Raw genomic sequence first — 26,430 nt, forward strand, 5'->3', positions numbered from 1 at the left:
GAAATTTTACACAGTGAAGCTTGCTAGCTAATGTAATTCAGGGTGGCTAGTCATCTTCACAGAGTGATAGTGCTTTTAATCAAAGCTGCATGTGAGATATATAATCACTATGAAGCTAATACTGAGGCCATTACTGACACAGTGTGTGTGGAATTAGAAAATACATTAGCAAAGAGGTAACTAGCCTAGCTAGCTAGCTGTCTCATTACTAATGGTGCTGTGTGTCTGGGCTGAAATGTGCTGAACAAACTGTTAAGCTGAAACTGACTAAAAACTGAGATTTCATTCCTGCTTCTTAACTGACAACAACACTTTTTAATCTTTAGGTGTGTTCCTCACATCTTATTAGCACTCACCCTGTGAGTGGGTGGGCTAAATAAGTGGTCATTTATTAAAAAAAAAAAAAAAAAGGGGGGAAAGTGGGCATATGTGGATATGTGCACACAAGGAGTGTAAAGCAATAATCTATATCTGTTTAGTGCTATAAATAACTGTATTTTTTTTTTTTTTTTTTTTATTTAATTAGATGTGGACCCTACCACTATGCCCCAAGCAACAGGGCTGCTGGGAAACAAAGTAATGTTTCATTAACATGACATAACAAAAAAATTAATTATAGTATATTTTGATATTTTCATTTAATAATGATTGGAAAAAAAAAACATGCACAACATTCATACGAGTTCAAATTTTTTAAATTAATCAAATAAACTTGGGAAACCCCAACAGATATATGCTTATCTGTGCACAGCGCATGATCTGTGTGGGCTATTTGGAGCAGTGGCTCTGCTGGGAAGTGACGGGTGGAATGTTTTAAATAAGAAATGCTAAACTGAAATCATATTTGCACAAGCGTCACACAAAGTGAGCACAGCCACAACGTGATACACAGGGGTTAAGAACGATGGCACCAAAAAGTGCAGAGTTACAGAAGCAGAGCAGAGCAAACTTCCCTGCCACTGACGAAAGCAGATAAACTGCTGGGCTCAATGCACAGCCAGCAGACAAGCATCTTACATGGAAGATCAAGGCCAGGAGAAAAAAGCTTGGGTGTGGAGCTCTGCCACTACCATCAACCAGAAGATAAGTTTGACAAGCACACAAAGGAAAAAATGCCTCCTATACATATCTGTTTAGAACAGTATCTGTTCATTCTGAATCACTTGTATTCAGTTTCTGCTGTAGTGCATATTTAAATCTGTTTCTTTTAGTGACATCAAAACCAGGAAAAAGTCACTTTTTTTTTCAAAAAATGTATGTTTTGAGAAGAATTGGGTTAAATACAAATACCTTCTCTATCATTGTACAAATACAACAAGATTAAGTGACTCATGTTTTGCTCAAAGTATGATGTGAGTCACATAATAACCTTTGCAGTCATACCCATTTAATTCTAGTCTAAGAGTATTACTAAGCTGCAAAGGAAAGCCTGCACCATTGGAATCACATAGTGGGAAGAAAGGTCAATTCTGTCATGACTTCCTGCACTGTGTTGAATTCAGGTCTGGGGCCAATGCAAACACTCAGCCCATTCATCCTGCTCCAGAACCAGAGCTGGCACAAACCGGCTGTCATTAGCTCTGTGACACTATCGGGAGAATGGCTCCAAGCCTCTCCAAACATTCCTGCTTCTGAATGAACCAGGTTTAATGATGTGGGAGAGAAGTGGTGGGCAACAGAAAAAGGAAATAAGGAAAAGAAGGTTTTTTCCCTTCAGTCGAATTCCCAACTTGGCAGCCCAGACATGGATCTGCACCCTCTTTGAGAAACAAATGCTGCACCTGCAGAGAGATCTTCCTGTTTGTCTTGGACTAGGAAATGTTTCCTGTATGCCCTCTCAGCCACCCCCGCTCTTCCAAACTGAGGCAATGCCAAGTCTTTGCTCTTTTGGGCTGGCCACTCTGCTGAGTCAACAGTATTGATGCTACACTGCCAGACCTGTCTCCCAACAACTGTCCACTTCTACTCTGAAAATCCATCTATCCTTATAAACCAAGCTCTGGGGGATTATGCTGAACTAGCAATGCACCAGATTAATTTACAGGAAAAGCAGAATTGGCTGATTTGTGCCTATGGTTAGATTTGTCTTGCAGTGCATTCCAAATAAAACAGGAGGACAGAAAAAAAAATTGTTCTTTGCATAGAAACTACAAGAACGTTGGTTAGCCTATTTTAGGTACAATCTCTGTACCTTTTTTAGTTCCAAAGACCCAGGGCAATAAGTAATTAGGTCTGTAATTGGGACACAGCATGTGTAGCTTGGCTAAGTAAATACCACACTGTCTGAAATTTATCAAGCAGGATTTATTAAACATCTACAGGTAGCAAATTAACCATTGTCTCTGTTGTGAATCTACAACACCTCAAAAAAATAAAAAAAATCACTAGCAGCAAAGTCTGTGCAGATAACAATGATTCACCTTCCTGCTGGGAATGAGAAATCTCGTGAACAAATCAGAAGCAGACAAAGAATGAGCAAGCTCTTTTGTTCACACATGGTTTCCCTCACACTCACTGCATTCCTTCTAGATCATAGACAGGTTAGTAATACCTGGTTGTTCTTATTTGTGTGTCAGAGTCACGAGACAGGGCTTTTGAGGCTAAAACACCAAGATTGCTGGAAGCCAACCTGATGCCAGCTACTTTTAGTCTCCAAAGTTAAGCATGACATACTGCGATTACTTATAAAAATCATTTTTCACATTTAGGCATAAAAGACAGAGAAAACTCAATCCCACTGTTGTGCTCTCATAGTACATAACTTAGAATGATTCTTCTCCAGACGTTCATCCAGTTGGACAAACTAAAGATAGATTTCTAGTGAAGCTGACTGCTGAATCTGATGTTAATCTGTCAGAGGTTGATAATCTTCTGCTTACACAGATTAGCGGCATACTGCAACTGCATTTTGCGCCCACCTCCAAAGTACATGTCGAGTTCATTAGGAAAACGAAATGCGGGAGTTTTGCTAACTCGTGATGTAACAAGACAAAGCCTAGACGTTATTTAGTTTTATCATTACAATACACTGAACTTTTCCACTTGTACAGGTTGATAGAAGGTGATAAGAAATGGGCATGTCTTGTTGCAGATGCCTCGCTCGCTGAGAAACAAAGTGAACAGCACAGCAAATGCAATGTGAAAGAAGGGCTGGGCACACACATATTAACTATGTGTGAAAAGTGGCAAAGACTGACCAAAATTCCATGTTCTCACTATCTAGGGATTGTGGTGTAGCTCTTGAATTCTCAAAAGAACACTTTATAGAAAAGCTACATTCTGCAAAACATGCTCTCCCATGGTCACTTTTTAATTGGATAATACATTAGCATTTAAAATGGATACAAGAGGACCTCTTAAGGGCCTTTTTGTGCTTTCCCTTTTCAGAAAACAGAAAACAGGCTTAATGTATACAAAGGCTGACCATAAAAACACATTATGTAGATGGAGCTCTATCAGCATGCTGGCCTTGGAGGAAAAGTGGCCACATTTGACTAATTAAAAAAACTCTGAGCACTGAGTTCATCTGAAATGAATATGAACTTCTCATCATGTAGTACAGATCAATCAAAAGCATACATGTTTAGAAAACAGTTTTCATTTTTTCCATTTATCTTACACATAGACACACATCTGCACAGAGCTGTTCTCACCTTCTTTTTGCTGCAGTAGATTTGCCATTTCTTTTCTGCAGGCAATGCAAACATGGCCTCTCTGTGCTTCTCTGTGAGATCCAGCTCATCCTGGAATAAGACAAAGTGTCAGTGTTTACATACATCAATAAGTGTCATTCTTTCTTTCTATCCTAAAAAATTCCGTAAAATACAAGTAGAATGTCCCCGTAATTGATTTATTGATAAATATACGGTTGATGATTTTGACTTGTGTGAAATAATGATTTATTATTAATAATGTCTCTACGTGATATCACACTGCCACCGTATCCAGTCCTGTTTACTCCGATTATATTACATTACCAGATCTACCAACCTTTATGTATTTCTGTGTAGGGGTTCTGCAATTTAACATCAGCATATACTAGTTATTACTTAAAAATATGCCAACCATTTTTTTCTCCAAAATAACATGTCAGATGAGCCAATCGATATATTAACAGAGAAACAGAGAAAAACCTCAGCCATGTGGACATTTCACAACAGATTTATAAAAGGATTATCTCAAAAATGTACAGTTAAGGTTTTTTTTTTGCTTTAAAAATTCACCATCCTGCTGTATTTTCGCGATTGCCATTGGCGGCAAGCAGTCTCCTACATATATGTAATATAACATGTAATATTTACACCATTGCTCTGACTGTAATGAAAACAAAATGAGAGGCACTCTGATTAAATATGTGCTTAGTAATGCATGGAAATCAGTGGAACCACACTTAGCACAGAAAGCAAGGAACATGACAGAAGGTGAAATACACCCTTGCTTCAGTGGATAATCTCACCTGTGTACTGTAGCTATGTACCTTCTCAGAACTGCTGCTGTAAAATAAATGGTGTAATAAATGCTAAAATAAAGCCTGTCCTATGCTCATCCCAGGACACTTATTAATAATATTCTCATACTGAACATTTTCTTATCACACTTAGTACTGTTTGTCTTTACTCGTCTACAACTTTACACTATAATGTCCATAATTCCACTATCTGGTGTCATTCAGATCCCTTCTGAGTCTGTTTTTTCCTCCGGGAGTTCCAGGAGGCTTTTCCTTGCTGCTGTCACCTCTGGACTGCTCATTAGGGACCTAAATCTACATATGAATTTCTGTGAAACTGAACTGAATTGAATACAGTTTCCTTTTGAACACCTGCCCTGCACAACAGATTGTCTATATCCATGAGCACTTTAAATACAGACCACCAGACGCTGAAGCACTTGCACAGCAATTCCAACTACTTCACACACATAGCTGTGTGAGTAAACAAACACACACTCAATACACTGTAATGCTTTTGACAAGAAAGGCCCCCAATAAACTTCTTCACTAGCAATTTCCTTTCGTTCAGTCCTGCAAATAGCAAACCCACAACAAACTCTGTTGTGGTTGGCCCTCGATAATGGGTCTGACTGTGAGAAAGCCCATGTGTCCACAATCATAGATGCTCTGGAACCCTGCAATCATCTGAATTCAACATAATGCGTGCACACACACACACACACACACACACACGTTAGTTCCATTCATATCATGATGACTGTTGGAGTAAAACCATGCACTTACATGTGTTGTGGCATCTCCCTTCAATCTGTCACTCCCTCCAGAGGCCTAGGAATAACCCCCTCCACATGTCTTCACATACCATTCCACACTCCTAAAATCGCAACAACATGCCTTTCTCATGTTTATCACTCCCTGAGCCCAAATGGAGCAGCTATAAAGATGTTTCCTGCATGACACACTAATGAGATGAATAGGTCAAAAATATGTGCAATGGTTAATTTATGATCTGTACTGTTTGGATTACTTTATCTGCATATTTTAGCAGTATGATGCTGCTTTATGAGAATAAGTGCAGCCCAAGTGGTTTGGAGTCAATCATGTCATCATGCATTGCTTATCAGGTACATCCACTTAACCTTCACACAACCGTCCTCCAAAACAGTTTGTCTGGGTTTTATCATTCAATCATTCTCAGTTCGAAGCTGCAAGTTACGCTCAGACATGTCGAACCACCAAATCAGGTCTCCCATTTTTGGGAAGGAGAAACCTGTTTTAAACCAGGTCAGTCCTTTTCTAGGACAGAGGCATCAGCAAGTGATTCTAAAGTGGAGCAGCATATAAGGAATCAAAACATGAAGTGTGTTACCACTCACCCAAATTATATCATCATTATCTGATTTTGGCAGTTACCAGATTATTTGAGTGCTCATGTAAGCTAAATCTTGGAATGAAATACAATTTGTTTTTTGTTTTGTTTGGTTGTTTGAATTTAAACATGACATTCTTTTTCTTCAGTGGGTTCATTAGTGGGTTATAAATCAAATGTAGGTATTGCATACATCAGTTTCGTATTATAAGATTATTTAAGGTGGGGTCAGTGACTGTAATATTTGGAAATGTTTTCATCACATTTCAGCAACTATTAATCAAATATCTCCTCAGGGAAAATAAAAACATCTGTTCTTTGTGGTTGAGAAAAAATAAATGATGTGGATCATCAGCATCTCAATACTCATATCAAGATGCTGTCTCCATGCATACAATCACACTGGGTGAATATTCTTATTCTTCTGCAGATATCAGATTATTCTGCATACATAAACACACTTAGAGAACATTACTCTCATGTTCAATTGTGTTAGAATGTACTGGCCCAGTTTTCTGCTTTTATTTCCCATCATGCTGTACCAGTAGCCAAATAATATTCAGTTCAGATGAAAATTCCATGTGGTATCCCTTTAAATTTACTATTACACACCGTAATATTGAAATCCCTCCGGGGAATTTTTGCGTGTCTTCCCATACAGTCACTTGCTTTAGTAATTTTATCAGCAACTACAGAGCGGTGCTAATGTTTTCCTGTCTGGTGGCTCCTGGTGACAGTGAAGTCTCATTTGACCGCCAGGGATAGAGGAGAAAGGAAGAGTGGCTTCATCTCTGTTCCTGTCCTATCATTCCTCTTCCTGTGAATCTCCTCAGCGGAAATGAACTGCACATTCAGCATTCAGCAGAGTTCTATCCTCAATGCACACACAAGCTCCAATTACATAGCAAGCATTAATCCATGGGGCCATAACATTGATCTGTAGGGTTTTTCCCTTGCTATCCTCGCCAAAAGGATAGCGAGCTCCTAAACGGTGAACACAACACTGTAGTGTCCTTTCCTATGTGCAAACAAGAACAGTATCAATGCACTGATGAAATCAAAGCTTTGCTTTTCTTTAAATTAGATATGTGGTGATATAAGGCTCTGCATATATGTGGATAAAGGAAGATGTTATTTGACTTTAAAGTTTTAGAAGAAACATTATTACTCATAAAGACCATGTAACTCAGTATTGTATAAATCAGTATAAATCATGTATTACAGGAGAGAGACCTGCCCATGCTCCTTCACAACATATCAAGCCTGTCTTCATTTTGTGTGGCATTACGTCATCCTCATCCTAAAATGGAAAATGCCTTACAACGGGGTAACTCCTTCCTACTTGAAAGGTCTCATGAAACATAACCCTCTCATAGAGATTTCAAAAACTATGGCTACATTTACAAAGAGGCAAATCTGCATAAGGGAAAGGCTCCATAAACCTCCCATGAACACATTCAGGGCACAATTTAAAATAGCATGGTGACTCAATTCCACTGTGGAGACAGTCAAGAGCACCATATATATATATATATATATATATATATATATATATATATATATTTTTTTTTTTTTTCAAGAGACCAAACCTGGTCTCCAAACAACATATCCATAGCCAAAAAAGCCCAGCATTATCTCCATTGCTGCACAGCCAATGGACTACAGCCAGTCTTCAAACCTGCATCCACCTCCTCATTCTCACTCCATTCAATAGAGAACACCATAAACAGCTGTATCATTGCTAAGGACTGCACCACTGTCAGTCTCCTCAACACCCTGCTGACTTATATCCACCTGAAGTGAATATAACTCAACAATACTAGACTGAAAAAAGACTTATTGGCCACTCACTGACAATTTAATATTAATGCCTGTACCCCGGCTCCTTCATGCCATTATCCAATCACCCAGTCATGTGGCAGCAGCACAATCCATGAAATCAAGCAGATACAGGTCAAGAGCTTCAGTTAATATTCACATCAAACATCAGAATGGGGAAAAATGTGATCTCAGGGACTTTGACCATGGCATGGTTGTTGATGCTAGATGGGCTTGTTTCATTTTTTTCAGAAACTCCTGGGATTTTCATTTTTTAATATCAACAGAGTTTATACAGATTGGAAAAAAGTCCAGGTGATTTTTAACTGTGAGGTTTCGATGAGCCTGTGCTGACTGTAGTCTCCGATGCCTGATCTTGGCTGAAAGGAGTGTTACCTGATGTCCCATCTTCCTCAGGGTTTGGAGTGTTGGTGCATTCAGAGATGCTTTTCTGCTCAACATAGTTGTAAAGTGTGGCTATTTGTGTTAGTGCAGCCTTCTTGTCAGCTCAATCCAGTCTGACTATTCTCCTCCAACCTCTCTCATCAACAAGGCATTTCTACCCATAGAACTACCGCTCACTGGATGTTTTTGGTTTTTTGTACCATCTTCTGTATATTCTAGAGACTGTTGTGTGTGAAAATCCCAGGAGAGCGGCAGTTTTTTTAAATACTCACAACAATGCCATGGTCAAAGTCCCTGAGATCACTGAGATCTGATGTCTGATATTAACATGAACTGAAGCAGGTCTGTATGAGCTACATTATTTTATGCATCAAGCTGCTCCCACACTATTGGCTGATATAGTGAGTGTATATTTACATTTGATGCTGCAACACCCACACACAATTTGTACTACTTATTACTGATACTTGCTCTTTGTGATGATGTAGCTAAAAGAGTCACTGAGAGCAATGTCTCAACACACAGGCATGTGAAGCAAAATGGAGATCCAGCTTGGATAACGGCTGTTCAGTCACAGTCCAGCACTGGAAGGAACGTCACCAGTGGTATGCACTAGAGGCAAAACAACTACATACAGTGGAAGTGTTTGTGTAATCTAGTTTTGAGCTTGTTATATTTCAATTATAATTCATGCACTACACACGTTATTGCTCTTGCCCAAAAAATTCAAGCCGTTTCTCAGTCCATTTTTGTTTAGCTAATGAAAATAAAGCTTATTCAAATATTTGCTCCTTAATGGAAGCTGGTGTTCATGCACTTGAGTGCAAAGTGATTAGAGTTATAAAGTTTATAAGAGAATGGCCTTGGTAAGTAAACCACATTTTGGCACAGACTGCATCACGGAATCCTTCTATGGCATTGCCTTCTTGGTCAAGGTTTACACCTTCATCTCCAAGCTATATAAGGGAATACAAAGACTCTAGGATCAAATCAACAGCTTTTCGCATTAGGCTTTGTCTGTGCCCAGCACTGTTAGCTACATATAACCTCCTGTAAACAGCACTATTAACTATACAAAGATCTTTCAGTTTCAGATAAGTTCTCATGCAACTTAATATTCTCGCATCATGCAGATAATTTGTCAACAGTAGTTTGTCATCCATTGACTTTAATTTGCAGTAAGAATTTATCCACAGAAGAGAGTTCTTTTTGAAAGAGATAGCCTACTGCTCTGCCAAAGGCTGTATGCAAAATTTGGATCAATCTCTGACTGAATCTAACTTCATTTAGTCATTAGATAAAGGGCAATCTTTCTCTCGGGTTTAGCATGCAAACTAGATTGAATTAAAATACAAGAATGAATGTTCTGTGTATCCTCCATCCCGAATATCACAAAGACGCATTTAGCTGCCTCATATTGGCAGCACACTATAAAAGACCTGTTCTATTTCTTTGAAAAGTTTTCAGCCCTTTGTGAAGCATTAACATTGTGGATATTCATCTGTGTTAACAATCTAATTAGAGATCTTCACCTGATAGGAAACCTTCTCTAAACATCCTTATGAAATTCACAATCTGCATATCGACTTGCATCGTGAAAGCACAGCACGTGGCAAAGGCCGTAAAATGTCTCTGTAAAGACTGTGAAAAGACTGACTGCAGCTACTCTATCTTGTACAGCAACTCAAAACCAAAGAAGGCTTAAGAGACGGCCAGACAAAAACAAGCAATTAGTCTACAGAGCAGGCCAAGACATAAGGCCACTCAATAGGACCCATTGATATGCAAAGAGGGTCGACAATTTCGGTGTAAGCTGAGCCAACAGACCACAGGGGTTGGCAGAGAGCAAGAAAGAACAAGGAAGTAAAAGAAAAAAAGAAAAAGGGCAAGTGTAAGACAGAGGAAAAAGAGTGAGAACGAGAGAGGCACAAGGAGATAAATTGCCAGTCCTGGCGGGGTACTGTTATCCTTCTTCAAGCTATCTCAATTTGATCAAGTCATTTAGCCACGCTCCTATAATTACTGCATATTTCACAGCGAAGGGGGGCTGAATAAATTCATCACAGTGCCGCACATTCCCATTCATTATCTCTGTATGTGGTCAGGGCATGATAAGAAGAACTCATTGCTATATTAATATCAAATGGTTAATAAGAAGCATGGCTATTCTTTGCTTTCAAAATAGATTCAATCATTGACTTCCAAGATATTGCACTAGAAACAAAAGTCCATCCAGTTCTCTGGGGGACAAAAGACATGGAAATCTACTTCACACTATATACACCACAATATTCAATGATAAACATATCTAGTGATAAGGTCCCTGGAAGACTAGTGGTTAGGCCACAGTGACCTCTGCGGCCCGGGTTCGATTCCCGGTACTGTGTGCAACAGTGCGCTCTCAGTGCCGGTCCCAAGCCCAGCTAAAATTGGGGAAGGTTGAGTCAGGAAGGGCATCCGGCGTAAAAACTGTGCCAAATCAATACGCGAACCAATGATCCGCTGTGGCAACCCCTTATGGTAGCAGTTGAAAGAGGAACAACAACAAACATATCTAGTGATAAGAAAGGTCCAGTCTGTATGAAGGCATTGCCAAATTGGAAAATAGAACTGAATTCATTCAGTTGAATTCACAAGTTTACATCATAGGATTGATCTTGCCTTGGAAACTGACCATGTAATCCAATATACAACCCTGCAAGTCTATCATTGACCTTATGACACCATCCATCAGCATGACTGAATGGTTGGTAAATTATGTTGTATTTGAAGGCATCCACTGGCTTTCTCCAAATGTAGACACATCCAGAAGTAAGGAGAATGTAGGGGGAAAATGGACAGAGTTGCTTCTTAGAAACTTAGGCTGTGTTTGTCTTGCACCATGTTCTGTGTTTATATCCAGTGACTATAATTATAAGCAGTTTTTAAATGGTAACTCAAGCTTTCTGAAGTTCTTAATGTATAATGTTTACTGGAGCTAGTCAAACAGCTGCTGCTGAAACTCGGTGGTCATTTTGATGTAACTGTCTAATGATGAATAACTATTCTGTAAAGTGTCCATGTATCCATGTCCGGGAGCTTTGTGCTTGTAACCATGGTTCTTTTTGGGGTTTTTTTTGCAGATGTAGTTTGCCTACTTGACATATTCTGTCATGATTTTCTTGACTGATCTCTTTGAGACAAATAATGCTGCAGCATTTGTTATTTAAGCCATATTTAAGTTTTACCTTGGTGGAAAGTACTGCAAATTCCAATGATTCGAAACAAGATCCAGTTTTTACAAATCTGAAAATGAGTAAAATATGAGTAGATTTCTTTCTGTATTTTGTCAAACACAGAGCTCAGTTTTCCTGTTTGAATCAAGCTCATGAATCAGCCAGTCAAATCCCTTACAAATTACATTACATAAACTCCTCTGTTTGTATAGTGCTTTAGCAACATGCAGTTTGTACACAAACAATTCTCTCTGCTGTACTCTATAAGTTGTATCATGTTGCTTCTAAATTAGACCTCTATTATAGCTGACACGCACTGATACATGACATTAAATGCAATATGACTCACCAGTGTGCCTGCCTTTGTAATTATGATTACGTTCAAAGTCCTTTTTTATGGGGTTATGTCCCCTGCATGAGTGTATCATTGCATCCAGAATCAGCACTCAAATACATCAACACTACACTGGCAGAAAAGCCTTCAATCTTATTTTAATAACAACATAACCAGGAATGAAAAAATAAAACGTATAGTATTGGGGGAAAAAAAACGCCACCAAAAGGAGGATTATGGTTAAGTCATAGTCGTAGGAATGGAGATATGTTCCGAAATGCATGCTGAAATGAAATAAAATGAAACGAAACGAAAATGAAATGAAAAACACCAGAAGAGCAAAGAGCCACTGCGTCCATGCGTGCCGCCATCTTGAATGTAAAATCTTGAATCTTGAAATCTTGAATGTGCTGACACTCACCACAAGCTCAGAGAACATGCAGTCCAGCTCATCGTAGCTGGGAATGGGGAGCGTGGGCTCCATGGTTTGGAGGACAAAGTCCTCCCGCAGCCGGTAGGTGATCTCCGGGTGGTCATTGCTCTGGAAGCAGCAGAACATAAAGGACATGCCACGGCCTCCACCACCACGTTTACGAGGCGCCATGGCTCCTCGGGGGAGGCGGCAGGGGTCAAGGGTGAGGGATGAAGGGTAAGGGCTTCCCTCAAGTGCCTCTGCTATCTAGACTTGTCTCTGTCACAAAACCCTGAGAGAAGAAAGATAGAAAAAAAATTGATTAGAGGTAAATCCATATGCCAAGCTAAAACATAACATAAACCAGTCAAAAGGGGTATCAGTTTCAGCAGACTCCATGAATGGGCTTGAGAAACACCAGTGTGCCTTATCCTGTTTCAGAGGATGCATTAATACAGCTTACAGCCACAAGAAAGCTATTAGCTTGGAAACTCTTCAGAGCTACTTAGCAAACAAACAAACGTCCCAAACAAGTCATCCCAAGCTCACAGGGGAGGGGTATTGTCCTGCTGACTCTGGTCTGGTTCAGGTTCATTTATAAAAGGCTGATGGAAAAGTAATAGGGGTGCTAATGTCTCATATCAGATAGTGGAGCTGAGCTGATTTTTTTTTCTCAATTTAGTTAGCCTGCAATAGCACAAAGTGGACTTGGAGTCCACTTAATGTAAAAACAATAATCATAGCCCTTAAGGTTACCTAACTAAGCATAAGACTACTGTATGTGCTAGGACAATTGTTTTGGACATTTACATTTACAGCATTTAGGAGACACCCTTATCCAGAGCGACTTACAGAAGGGCTTTGTAGTCTCTATCAAAAATATATCCTCATGCAAGTTCAGAATACCATTAGAGAGAATTTAGTACAGAATGAAAAGAAAACAAACAAGTCAAAAGCTTTTTTAAATAAATTAAATAAGTGCTGATGCAAGTGCTTGGTGAAGATGCAGATCTTTATTCTGAATTTGACTCAGCTGTTCAGACAGACAGGGAAAGTTCATTCTACCACCTGGTTGCCAGGAGAGGGAAGAGTCTTGATGCATGTCCTCCTTGTAAATTGAGGAAGGGGGGTCCAGTCAAGCTGTGTTCAAGGCTCACAGGGAGTGTGGGGTGCAAAGTGGGGTGTGATTCACCAAAATCTGGTATCAAAGGTGTTACTCAAAGGAACCCAGCAAAATCCCATCAGATTTTCCCATCTGTAGCACCATTAAGTTATTAGACTCTGTTTTTCAATAGTATATAATAAGTTTGCACAGAGACAAAAGCCATAACCTTTGAATCGCTAAAACTAATAGGGAATCACCATAATGTTAGGACCAGTCTGAAATATGATATGTCTGACAAAAAATAAAATTAAAATTAAAAATAAAATTGGAATATGATATATTGTGCTTTAATTAGCCCACATTCTAATTCACAGAACATACCTCTAGATGTGCAAACAATATAAAAGAAGGCAATGGACTGCTTATCCTGATAGAAAAGCTTGTGACCCATCAAGACCAGTAGGTAGCCATCTACAATTATTGGCACTAGCCAATAATTTCCCATCCCTGTGTCCAAACAGGAAGCATCTGAATTCACATGGCATAAATACTCCAAAAAACCAGGAAGCATCATGTTGGAACAGTACAAACATCAATATTGCGTGTGAAGAACCGGTTATGTTACAGGCTGCTGGTGAGGGTTCTTATCACAGCTGGACACCCTCAAGACCCACAGAGGAACAGAAGGAAAATCTAAAACCTAGCAAAAGTTGACTGTGAACAATGTAAAAAGGCACTGAAATCTTATATATATATATATATATATATATATATATATATATATATATATATATATATATACATTATATATATATATATATATATATACATATATATATATATATATAGTAACGGCATGTTTAAATACACACACACACACACACAATATATATAACACACTGTTACAATCTTTTGCATATAGTGAAAAATGGGGTGTATTTAGTAAGTCAAAAATAACATGGGTGGACCGCTCTGAAATATTTCCTTGCACTTTTTAAATAACAGAGTGGGGTATGGACCCCCATCTGCTGGTTGTTGGTTACCAGTATAATCCACACAGCTGGAGCACAGCTGAACCCTAACCCTTTTAGCCCGTCTGCCGCCACCAAGGAATCTTGAGGAGCCCAACCCAAAAGGCTGAGATAATCCAGTCCCAACTGCTCATTCACTTACACTTGGTTCTAAACCCTGACAGGAAGAGTACAGACAAACGTATTTTAAGATAAGTACAAATTTCATCCTAATCTTAGTGCACTGATTCTGTAAGACCAGACAAACTGACATACGCAGTAGGGCAGAGGTACTGAGGCTTGGTTGAGAAGATAACCCCAGATTAGGCAAGAGAACTCGAGAATGCATGCTTTCCTCTTCTCTGTGATGCAATAGATTGGTATGAGGTGTCTCTCCCAGTTGATATCAGCATAGCCCTCATCATCCCAGATAATAAGAAAGAAATATTAAGGCTCATGGTTTACAAGCTGCCTTGCCCCTGAGTCTAAGACGGTGACCAAATCACATTGCCTATCACATTAGTCCAGGCCATGGGGATAGTATTAGAATTGCTGTGAGGCAAAAAGTAAATGACCTATTTCACTTACAGTGGAGTAAAGTGTGGTGTTGTAGGTTATCTAGGCTATGCCACGACTCTGGGGAGTGTCCTGACTCCAGAACAGGACACAATTCCTTATACCTCAATTGTTTTCCTTGCACCATCCTGTTCATCACATCCTGTGGCTTTTTAAATCCTCCTCGTACTTGTGCTCTAAAAGCTCTAAAACACTGCATTTAGCAATCAGCTATGGATGCTCATGTTTTTTTACATCGCTTTTATCCATTGCTTAATGCCTCACCAGTAGAATGTGATGTAGTGTTCGACTAAGAACTAGACAGGGGAGGACAAACAGCAGCAACAGAAGGAGAGGATAAGCTTGGGATTCAACATAAAAAAGAAAAAAAAAAGATATTTGCTACAGTGCTTAACATGGACATCTTAGCAAGACGATTAGAAAACCATGTGCCTGTTAATTATGCTGAAACGTGAACAACTGAAGTTGCTAGGAGGGCTGGACTGAGAAACTGCAGTCTAAACCATATATACTCACTGGCCACTTTATTAGAAACACCTGCTCATTCATGCAATTATCCAATCAGCCGATCATGTGGCAGCGGCACAATGCATGCAGAACTTCAGTTAATGTTCAAATCAGACATCAGAATGGGGAATAAATGCGAGATGCATGATATTTTTCCATAAAGTAACAGTTGATGCCTTATACAAGTCTCAAATCAGGCCAGCTCGTTCACTCATGATCACTAGGGATATGTCCTATTCTGGTTCAGAAAATTTAGTCCAACCATAATTACGCTCAGCAATTCCACATACGCAGACATCATTTATTGATAGTCATTCTTCAGAGGTGCACCACATTTCTTATGTCTAATTACAAATAATTGCTTTTAATCAGCAAAAAATAACACTCAGAAGTTTATTTCCCATCATTGCGAAGTAAAGAGGAGGAGGCCATGTCAGTAAGTGTTATTTTCTTTGGATATCAGGAGGAAAATAATTTCACATTAAGAGCAACAACCTCCAAACCTGACTTCTCCTAAGATAATAAAAACATACCTAAAGATAGACACCGATAAGCAAAGCTATATTTCTTTGCAATACATTAAACAGATACTGTATCACCTAAATCTCCACATACCAAGCTGTTCTCTGATTTCCCTCAAAACAGAGCCTAAAGGTTTCTGGATATCATGTGCCAACCACAAAAGAACCTTTATTTTCAGAGAACAGTGCATGAGCTGAAACATTTCATATTTTGTATGGTAGTCAAAACACAAAGAGATAGCGTCCTATGGAACGTACAAGCAAAAAACAAGAAACAGATTAAGAAAGAGATAGACTGAAGTCACTGATTAAGCAATGGTTAGTAGACACGTAAAAGAACTTATGTGAAACATATAAGCTTATATTTTACATCTACAAAAGCACATTTTTGTTCACCTGTACGCACTGAGAAAAACAGTAATCAACTTGATGACAAATTGTCACGTGAACACTGAGTAGCAGTTTTGCCACAGGGAAAAATTCCAAAAAAGAAACACAATCCATCAACCCCATAACTTGAACCCTAAACCTCCCTCTCAAGAGTGATTCTTCCTACAGCATGCTTAGACACACTCATATAAATCAAGTTACTCAACAGCTTAAAGACTCATGGAGTTACTTTTGGTGTTGGTCAGTAGTGCAGAGTAGAACATTAACCCAAAAAAGAAACACATTTTACAAAGTCTTTTTTTTTTTTTTTCCCCACTTACCCAAAGTTCACAAATCTAAAAATAAAGTGACCAAAACATTCTTTGGGCAATACTGATTTATGAATGAATAGAAGTTTATTTCAACACAAGGATGCCAATGGGTAACAAGTGGAAACAACATGGAACAGCCAACTTTCCAAAATAAACGGATATAGAACCGGTCAAACAAGTTCTATATGGTAATTTTAACACACAGGTAAACTCCACTGTAGATCCTCCCAATATCCTGAATAAATTTGATCTAATGGTGACACTGCCTGACCATCAGCAAATAAACTACTGCTCTATTATACTGCTTTAGGTCTAACGAACGCAGGCACTATTTAAAACAAACAATATTATGTATAATTAATATTACCTTTTTGTACACTTTTCTGGCCACAAGCTTCAGAACCTTGGAGGCAGCAATCTGATTGTCTCTCTGCACTTCTGTGTGCAAATTTCCAGTAGAAAATGTTTTGAAAATTATTAAATGTTTTTTTTTTCTTTTACCCATGCAAATAAGGCTCCGCCTAATTAAACACACATAAATGTGCATACTTAATAAAACCAAAATTATGGTATTTAGATGATGTTAGAATAAAAATACATTTTTTTATTGTTTAATCAAGAAAACACTGTCCTGTTGTCATTTTGCAGTAAAAAAAAACTACCAAAAATTCACCAATTAACAACATATTGAGAACTTCCTTTGTAATATCTTTCGAAATAGACATACAGTATATTTTTCAGGGCTATATGGCATGATGTTGTTGTGTAAGTATAGCTGAGCTAAGCCTTCTTCAATGTTGCTAACATTCAGATACTACAACTAGATGGACAGAACCACTGAAATAAACATTTTTATATATGTTATAGATGTAGTTTATTCAAAAATCTTTGTATATTTACAAAAAAAAATAAAAAAATTTCTACCTGTGGTGTCTCGTCTCCACACAACTTTTTACTTTCCACCTTTAGGAGAGACTAAACAGGGTGGAAGTGGGTGACCTTTCTAATGCTGACCTTAGTATAGCACGCAATTCTGAGCCTCGCTTTACTTTTTACGTTAGTACAGTAATTGTACAAATGAGGGTTTTGCTCCTACTTTCCTCTCGCCTCCTTTCAGACTTACTGCTGGTCCTGGAGAGGCCCTAATCTGCCCCACAGGTGTGCCTCGACATAACACATTCCACACATAGCCAACTGGCTTTAACCACAAACCTACTCTCATCTTTACCCTCTACTTTACCCTGTGGTCTCCATGAATCAACTTTCTAATCAAATCACACATTCTCATTGGCACACTGGCTCCATGTGCTACTATTTTACTCAAAATAAATTCAAACGGTGATAACCCCTCTGGTATAGTTTATTAACAAAATACATTTTACCCATTTCAACTGTAGTTCCCTCATTACTATAAAGCCCTACTATAAATTCCATCTACCTTTTCACTCTGCATCGTGCACCACAGCTCATATTACCATTTGAATATTCAAAGCTTTCAACGAACATAAGGGCATCCCCCACTCTTAGTTTGTAGACAAAAACACAGACGTTAATGTTGGTGCATGTTTGTTTGTCTGAAATTTTGGCATTTCCCCCACAGGAACCTTTTCATGAACCCAGGATTCTCTCAAGAACTCAAGAACATTAGGTGCATTTTCACTGGAGGAACCAGGGCTGATTTAGATCCTGAGCTATAGTTTCAGAATCTTTAGTTCTTGTCTTAAAGTAGGTGCTTTTCTGCAGATCGTGGATGGGTGGAGCTTGCCATACTGATCATTGCTAATTGGTCATACACAAGCTTGACTAAAGTGATTAACCTGCTGACCCAAATGTCATCTAAATCATGCAGTTGACATTGTGTCTATTCCACATAAGGGGTACAGTCCCTGCACTGTTCTGGAAACCCAATCCAGGAAGTTGTTCAGGAACTGTTGCTGCATTTAAATGTAGTTATGTATTCAGAATGTTTATGAGAAGATAAATATGTAGCATGTTTTATTCACTACTGCTGAAGTCGAAACGCCTGAGTTCAAGTGTTACAGTGTGATGCCGACGTTTCTCAGTATGGTGCAGCCCATCAATGTTCAGTTTCCTTCTGATACAATTTTGCTAGTCCATTTCAACTCAGTTTAATGCATCTGAGGAAACTGATGATATTCCCAGTGGTTTTATAAAAGACTTGGCTATACGCTAGCTAGCTAAAGCATTAGCTTCAGTCATTGGCTAACTTTTGCTCTGCATCCATCCATGGTTCCCAGTTACCCAGTAGCAACGTTTGGTACTTTAAGTGTATTGAGCATTCGCATTCCCACGCTTCCCATGTTCAAAGCACAAATTCTCATGGTTCCAGATTCTCATTCAGGATTTCTCTAAAGGTTTCATTTCTCAAAAGGCTGCAGAATCTCTGCATATTGCAAGTTGTCTATGACATAGAAAAAACAAAATACAGTTAAGATAAAAAGAGATACAAGCAAGACACCAGGTTGAGCCTCACATTTGGGACGTGTGTGTCAGCACGAATACTGCACTGGCTGTGATATGACTTTATCCGATGTGACAAGTGAGAGACTCCTGCACACAGCAGTGCCCACGCACTAATACTAACCAGTCCATATTCTCTTACACTCTTCATCTCTCCCTTTTTTAAACCATGTCAGAGTCCTTGCTCCTTTTCTGCCTCTTTTACACTTTCTTTATAAGATAAATGATTCACACCAATCGTTTCCTTTTTTTTTTAATAGGAATTCTCTGGAACAGCAGAGTCACCATAGACCTCTTATGTGTGCTTTTGGCACAACCGTAAAACTCTCAAATAAAAAGAGTAAAATATGTAAAGAAGTCCAGCGGCTCATGAGGTTAATGACAGGGCATAAGTAAATAGAAAAGAAAACATGAACTTTTGATTGATTCATGTGATGAATTATGCTGTGTTCAAATTAACTTGGAAGTTTTTTTTTTGTCATTTTTAAATTACGTACTTTTCGAGCTTGACATATTCAAGCGTGAGGAAAAACACTAACATCTCAATGAAAGCGCATGTTTTGTTAACAACAAGCTAGGCAGCTAACAATGACAATGAGTTTATTATGTATTTGCTTTCTCAAAGCAGCGATGTATATGGCCAGTGTTATATATTTAACTAACTAATGTGTCTATGTTGCTTGATTTAAAGTAAATACTTCGATAAACTCATTTAAATTTCTGACATAATATTTTGTTTATTGTTGACGGTGTGAGCTTTAACATGATGTCATACGTTGAACTCAAGGTTGAGGAGACCTTCCTGACTTTCCGAGTATGAATTCCAAGTCGAGGGGGTGTATTCCTTGGTTTTTCCTAATCAAAGGTTGGAACTTATGACTTACGAGTTTTCGTTAAAAGCAGCATTAGGCCTGTTCTACCTACGACTGAAGTCTCTCCCTAGAATGATTACTGATGAACAGATAACATGAGTAAATAAGCAGCATGCGGCATGTATTAACTGCGACACACGTTCTGCTGTAGTTATTGTAGTTAAGTATTTTTGAGTTCTTTATTTAAAGTACTTGCTTCTTTAATTACATTTAACAAACAAATGTAGGTTGTAAAAAATGGTAAAATGCAGAAAAAAAAGAGATGTGTTGTTTCAGAAAGCAATATGGTTGCTATTGAGAGTGCATTGCTATTGAGTGTGGAGTCCTGAAAGCAGAGGATTAAGGCAGATAAAAGTGCTGTAACTGTGTGAATCCTCATTGACAGAACAATTGTGGCATGTGTAATGTGCAAACAGTAAGAGTATGAGGGAGGAAAAGAGAAAACATAGGACATGAATGACATCTTTAAATTTGCATCATTTGAACTTTTAGCCTAAAACCTTGTTTTACGGTAACCGGATGTGACATTAAAAAAAAATCTCACACATTGGATGGGAATTATGTGTGAAAACAACCGCATCTGGGGAAGCATCATTCATTTGACAAAGAATTTTATCCTCAGCACCTTAATTACTGAATCACTCCCATCTTCACTTAGTTCACTTTAGGCATATCCTACTGTTGTCGCCTCACTGTGCTAATGTTTTATATCAGCCACCTCAATGGTGTGTCAGGATAAATAGTCATCACTCCTGTTTTCCAGTGCCAAATCGGTTTCTACATGTACATCATCCCATGATTTTGACTCTGGCTTTCATTCATCCTTAACCCCTATCTGATTAATTAACACTGAAATGTCATGTAAAATACTACGTGTGAACGTAGCTTAAGGCTGATTACATATAGTATGGATTAACGTTGGATATATGCTTCATGTTAGTGCCTGTGTTTTTATTAGTATCTCTAAGGCGTGAAGTCCAAAAAGCCAGTTTGCTATAGGTGCCCCTGAGAGTGGAAGGAAGCACAAAAACCCTCGAGTGCAGGAGTGCTAAACTCAGAATGCCAAGCCTAACTTCACTCTCAACCCACATTCAATGCATCCCACATGTACTGCAACCTCTAATTTAAACACAACCCCTAAAATATTTCACACATTGATAAGAGAGTTCTGACACTGGGCAGGCCTAAAATAACTTTCCTGAATCAACATACTATGGAGGGCCGCTAGAGAGCCATTAGTAGCTCCTCCCGGTGTGGGGATTGCAGGCAAGTCTAAAGAATGAGATAAGGTCTGCGTTTTTACAAAAGAGGTATTGAGTAACGGACTTATTATGAGAAAGGTCCTTCATTAATCACCCAGGTGGTGGTAGTTCGAGGGCTAGCCATTGGGTGTCCCGCTTGTGTTATAATAACCTTACAAACCACCGAGCTGACCAGCAAACGCTCCACAACTAAAGCAGCGGCATGATCCAAACACAACCAGCCCTGAGGTGAACCCACAGAGAGGCTTAAATTCCACACTCCCTCAGTCATGTCTTCAAGAACTTCGAGAGAAAAACGCAGAGAGAAAAAAAGATAAAGAGGTCGGAGAGCTGTTCTTCCAAGCAGATGGCTTGTCAAACGTGTTCAGCAGACAATGAGCCCCATCCCCCAACTTAACGTTTGCACAAGCCACACATATCCACCCGCCACTGACCCACCCAAACACTCCTGCTCTCCACAACGTCTCTCACACACACTTTACCATTGGGAAGCAAGGTCAGAATGGGTTCAGTGGGCTGTTAATATTAGCAAAGATATAGAAGTTAAAGAATTGTTTGCTGATCACATAAGTGGATGCACATATAATAACATTTATAAAAATACCTTTTGTTAGGAAAATGGCTCAGTTTATGCATTTACATTTTGTGCCATATGCAAAAAAATAAGAATAAAAATTAGAAAGGCTTTTACTTGATATTACTAGATTATTAACGAATATGCATTATTTGATTCCTGGATTATCTGCAGATGTACTTGTTTTTTTTTTTGTTTGTTTGTTTTTTGATACAATACCAGTATCAGAGCCCTGAACTTTCGGCGCTGTCCGATACTGATCAGATACCGACATCTACTTAAGCAACTCTTATGAAATGCCAAAGGCACAACGGTGCCGTGCTTTAAGACAACTTGTGTCATGTGTTCACATGCATGATGACAAAATCAGTAAAATGGATTAGAAAAATCCTAAATATATCCTAAATATAAATAAAATGAATGTGTGAGCTGCAGTAGTGTGTGAGCTCCATGTCATGCCTGCATACATGAAACACTTAAAGCCATTAAGGCAGGAAACAGAGTTACAGCCAGTGGACTAAGAGTAGGTTGTGACCTTTGGAGGCGTGCAGCAGAGACGGAGCATGATAGAAGAAGTGAGTGGATTCACTGACCACCCCGGTTACTAATCCTAGAGCTCAGCTGAGGACAGAGAAAGCAAATACGCCATTTTAACAAATATTTTAACTGGATACTCATCAAAGCAACCAGGAAAAAGAGAAGGTCTGGATGAACACATGTGGAAACGGCATTAGGAGGCCACACCAAATGAGTTGGCCATCCCTCCTTCAGCTGCTGTTGCCATAGCGACCATCACCTGCGATGCCGGGTTGTGGACCAACCTTTTTTTTTTTTATTTCTTTTTTTTTTTTTTTTTTTAAATTTATATCAGATCACACAGATCATTGTCAAATCATCAAACTGAGATTGTGTGTTTGTGGCACAACAGGATAAATTTAAATCAGATACATTTTAAATGTCTGCACTGTTTAAAATGCTGAAACATAGCAGTAAGAAATTCCTGTTATTCATAAAAAAAATAAATAAATAAAAGGACCACACCCTGTGAAAAAAACCTGAGCTACTGAGACAGAAGCAGACAGATGAGTGACAGGTCAGCTGAGCTTGTTATAACTGTTAATGATCTGATCAATAACACTGACAGCTGTGTTTAGTGAAAATGTGATTGCTATGGACCAAATCAGGTAAATCAGTGCTTTCATATATTAAAGACCAAAGACCATTGAGCTATTATTAATATAGTAAACCATTCAGATACCGAAAAGGGAATGTAATTGAGATATAAGCAAAAACCCTGAAAGCAAAAAAAAAGGGTAGCTGCTAGCTCAGAGAGAAAAAGAGTAAAGAGAACAGCAGTAGATAATGCAAAGTGTGTATTATCAAGAGTCCATGTGGCACGTGACACCCTGATGGAAAAACAGATGATAAGCCCGAGTGAGCTGCAAAACGAGGCCATCCATTTTCAAGGTCCCTTCTTATTGACCTTCTTATCTCCCCCCGTCCAAATAACGCACACTAAAATGGATGCCTACAGCCCCCCCACCCCTCTCACACACACACATGCACACACTGACACAGACACAGACACACACACACAGCAAATACACAGCTCATATGAAGGGAGGAGGGGTGGATTATTAACACCAACTCACTGCATCATGCCGGTTTTTAATGCCGGTTTTTAATACCAGGGGTTGAGACAGCACGGACAGCCCAATGAAGCACCCGTCAAACCCCTCCCAGCATTACCGCAGAAGCAGACACCTCAACCCATCACAGAGAGAATACACACGTGTCATTCAGCACTTAACGGACGACAGAACCCACCTCCCCCGATGAAGATAAGACCGAGCTGGAGTCATCACACATTCCAAACTGCTACTGTAAGTGCAGAGAAAATCCTGTCACTGTTCACCGTCAGACTTTGCTCGTCATCTCTTACCCTTTGCACCTCTGTTCAGGCTCCATCTGCCGAAAGCATCCCTCTAGATTTAACATGATCAGCTCCACGTTACGCTCCGCTGAAATGAAGCTCCAGTGTTTCTAAATCCAGGAAGGTGTTTAAAATTTTCACATCTATGCTGTTCCCTCCTCAGTCAACCGGTTCCCCCAGCCCCTCACACTGCTGCACACAGTCTCAAACAAACGCCCTTCCAACCTCCTTATGCCTCTCTCTCTCTCTCTCTCTCTCGCTCGTGCTCTCTCTCGCGCTCTCTCTCGCTCGCTCTCTCTCTTACTCACACACACAAACACACACACAGATGTTACTCAGAACAGGCCACACCCCTTTTCATCACCCAGCCTCCTTATAGGATGCCGGCTAACTGGATCCGCCGCCCACTGCTTGTTCTCTCCTTCTATTCCTCTGTTTTTTCTGTTCACACCCTCATGGCCTCCTGCTGTAGTGTTAACAACCCGGGTGGAGATCTGACGTGAGAAATACTTTCTAAATCTGAAAGAGTACTGGATTTGAGTGGTGTGCATTTCCCTTAGGCATATGCCAATATTTAATGTTTATATTACAAAATTTACTTTCTCCTCACAGTTCATGATCTTATTGCATCTAAAATGTTCTGTGCATTTGCTTACACTTGACATAAGCGTATATGACATATGCATATAGTGCAGCCACTATGAGTACATAGTGGAAAAGCCACTATGCACTCATCTTTTTAAACCAGATGATTTCTTTAATTCATTATTGGAGAAAAAAAACATGGTGTTTGTAAGCTGCACCCTGGCATATTTCAGACGCACATGTCATACAGTGGATATAAAAAAGTCTACAAACCCATGTTAAAATTGAAGGTTTTTGTGATATAAATAAATGAACCCAAGATAAATCATGCAAGAGCTTTTTCCACCGTTAATGTGATTCAGCAAACGAAAAAAAAGAAAAAGAAAAATGTACAATAGCCTGGTTGCATAAGTGTGCACACCCTTTTATAATGGGGCATCAGAATTAACCAAGCACATTCAAACTCGTGTTCAAACGTAATTGTCATTCATCTGTCATTAATTAATTAGCTCTAATTAACGTCCCAAAAAAAGCAGCTGCTTCTGCAGGATTTTATTGGTTTCATCTAACTCCTGATGCCACGCAAAGAGCTTACAAAGCATGTACAGGATCTCATTGTCGAATGGTATTGATTAGGAGAGGGGTACAAAAGAAAACAATACATGTACTATGGAAGACCATGAAGGCCATCATCAACAAGTGGAGAAAATGAGGCACCACAGTGACATCACCAAGAACAGGACGTCTCTCCAAAATTGACAAAAGGACAAGAAGAAAATTGCCAAGAAGGCTGCCAAGAGATCTACTGCAACATTACAGGAGCTGCAGGAGTATCTGGCAAGTACTGGTCACTCACTGCATGTGACAACAATCTCTCATATTCTTCGCATGTCTGGGCTATGGGATAGGGTGGCTACACGGAAGCCCTTTCCCATGAAAAAAAAATCCAAGCCTGCATAAATCTCCCCAACCCATGTGGCAAAATGTGTTATGGCCTGATGAGATCAAGGTAGAACACTCTGAGCATAATTCTAAAAGATATGCTTTGTGCAAAAATAAAACAGCTTATCACCCAAAGAACACCATACACACAGTGAAGCATGGTGGTGGCAGCATCATGCTATGGAGCTGCTTCTCTTCAGCTGGGATTGGGAATTATGGATCACTCCAAATATTAATCTATTTTGGCACAAAACCTGCAGGCCTCTGTTAGACAGCTGAAGATGAAGAAAAATTTCACCTTCCAGCATGAAAATGACCCAAACACCGAGTCAATAAAAGAATGGCTTCAGAAGAAGTAGATCAACGTGTTAGAGTGGCCCAGTCGGAGCCCAGATCCTATCAATCTAAATCCTATCAAAAAACTGTGGAATGACTTGAAGAGGGCTGAGCACAGGAGACCCCCCATGCAATGTGATAGATCTAGAGCATTTTTGCAAGGAAGGGTGGGAAAAAAACTGATGTGCTAAGACCCAAAAAGACCGAGTGCTGTGTTACAAGCAAAAGGTGCTTTAACAAATGATTAGTTAAGGTGTGCGCACACTTGGGCAACCAACACCAGTTAAGGGGTGTGTACACAAGTTTTTTCTTTTTCCTTTTTTTGTCCTACCTAAAACATATTTCTATTTGTTCTTCACTTGAATATTATTAGTTGCATTAAATGTGGAAAACGATCTGACATGATTTATCTTGGTGTCATTTTTTTATATCACAAAAACCAGCAATTTTAACAGGGGTGTGTAGACTTTTTATATCCACTGTATGTCCTAACATGGTGTTTGTGAGCTGCACCCTGGCACTCCTGTAACAGTAATTCACTGTAAGTTGTGCTTGGGTTCAATTGGTTTGGAGTTTTCAGACACATATGTCATATGCCCTAATCTTAGAAACAAGCCCAGCTTTAGAAAGAGAAGACGGCAGAGATCTAGATAATTCATGTTAGCTCACTAGTTAAAATACAAACATTTGTTTACTTGGCCACCTTCTAACTATGAGGAAGCAATGATACCAGCCGTATCTAGGAGTAATTACATCCTGAATTGTAATTATTCCAATTTCGCATACTAAATACCATTAGTAAAGCTAATGTGTCTTTACTAATATAGCCTATTGTATGCAAGTTTATACTCTATATGCTGACTGTGAGGTGGCATTACATTATATAGCCTATATTATGTTTCATTAGTAACGTCTAGCAAGCTACAAAAATACAAATACGATTTAATCACCTACACAACAAGTAGTCAACATTTCAGAGCATATTCCTCAGTCAGAACAGCTTCTAAACTTTATTTTGGCAA

The 26,430-nt window shown here is 39.1% G+C and overlaps 1 protein-coding gene across 4 annotated transcripts in view; it reads right to left on the reverse strand.

Moving 5' to 3' along the window:
• daam1b (dishevelled associated activator of morphogenesis 1b) overlaps positions 1–26,430 on the reverse strand; it is a 71,939-nt gene that overhangs the window by 24,145 nt on the left and 21,364 nt on the right. For 2 of the 4 annotated variants that reach the window (XM_053242008.1, XM_053242006.1), the window contains exons 2-3: positions 12,013–12,295; positions 3,654–3,743 (exon numbers count right to left, since the gene is read on the reverse strand). In XM_053242008.1, the coding sequence (XP_053097983.1) occupies positions 3,654–3,743; positions 12,013–12,195 (273 nt within the window). In that variant the 5' untranslated portion in view covers positions 12,196–12,295. Of the gene's footprint in view, positions 1–3,653; positions 3,744–12,012; positions 12,296–23,439; positions 23,843–26,430 lie in introns of those variants that run through there. The other 2 variants (XM_053242007.1, XM_026944437.3) reach the window with 2 other exon arrangements.

Source organism: Pangasianodon hypophthalmus, chromosome 19, assembly GCF_027358585.1.
Source record: "Pangasianodon hypophthalmus isolate fPanHyp1 chromosome 19, fPanHyp1.pri, whole genome shotgun sequence".
Taxonomy (NCBI): Eukaryota; Metazoa; Chordata; class Actinopteri; order Siluriformes; family Pangasiidae; genus Pangasianodon; species Pangasianodon hypophthalmus.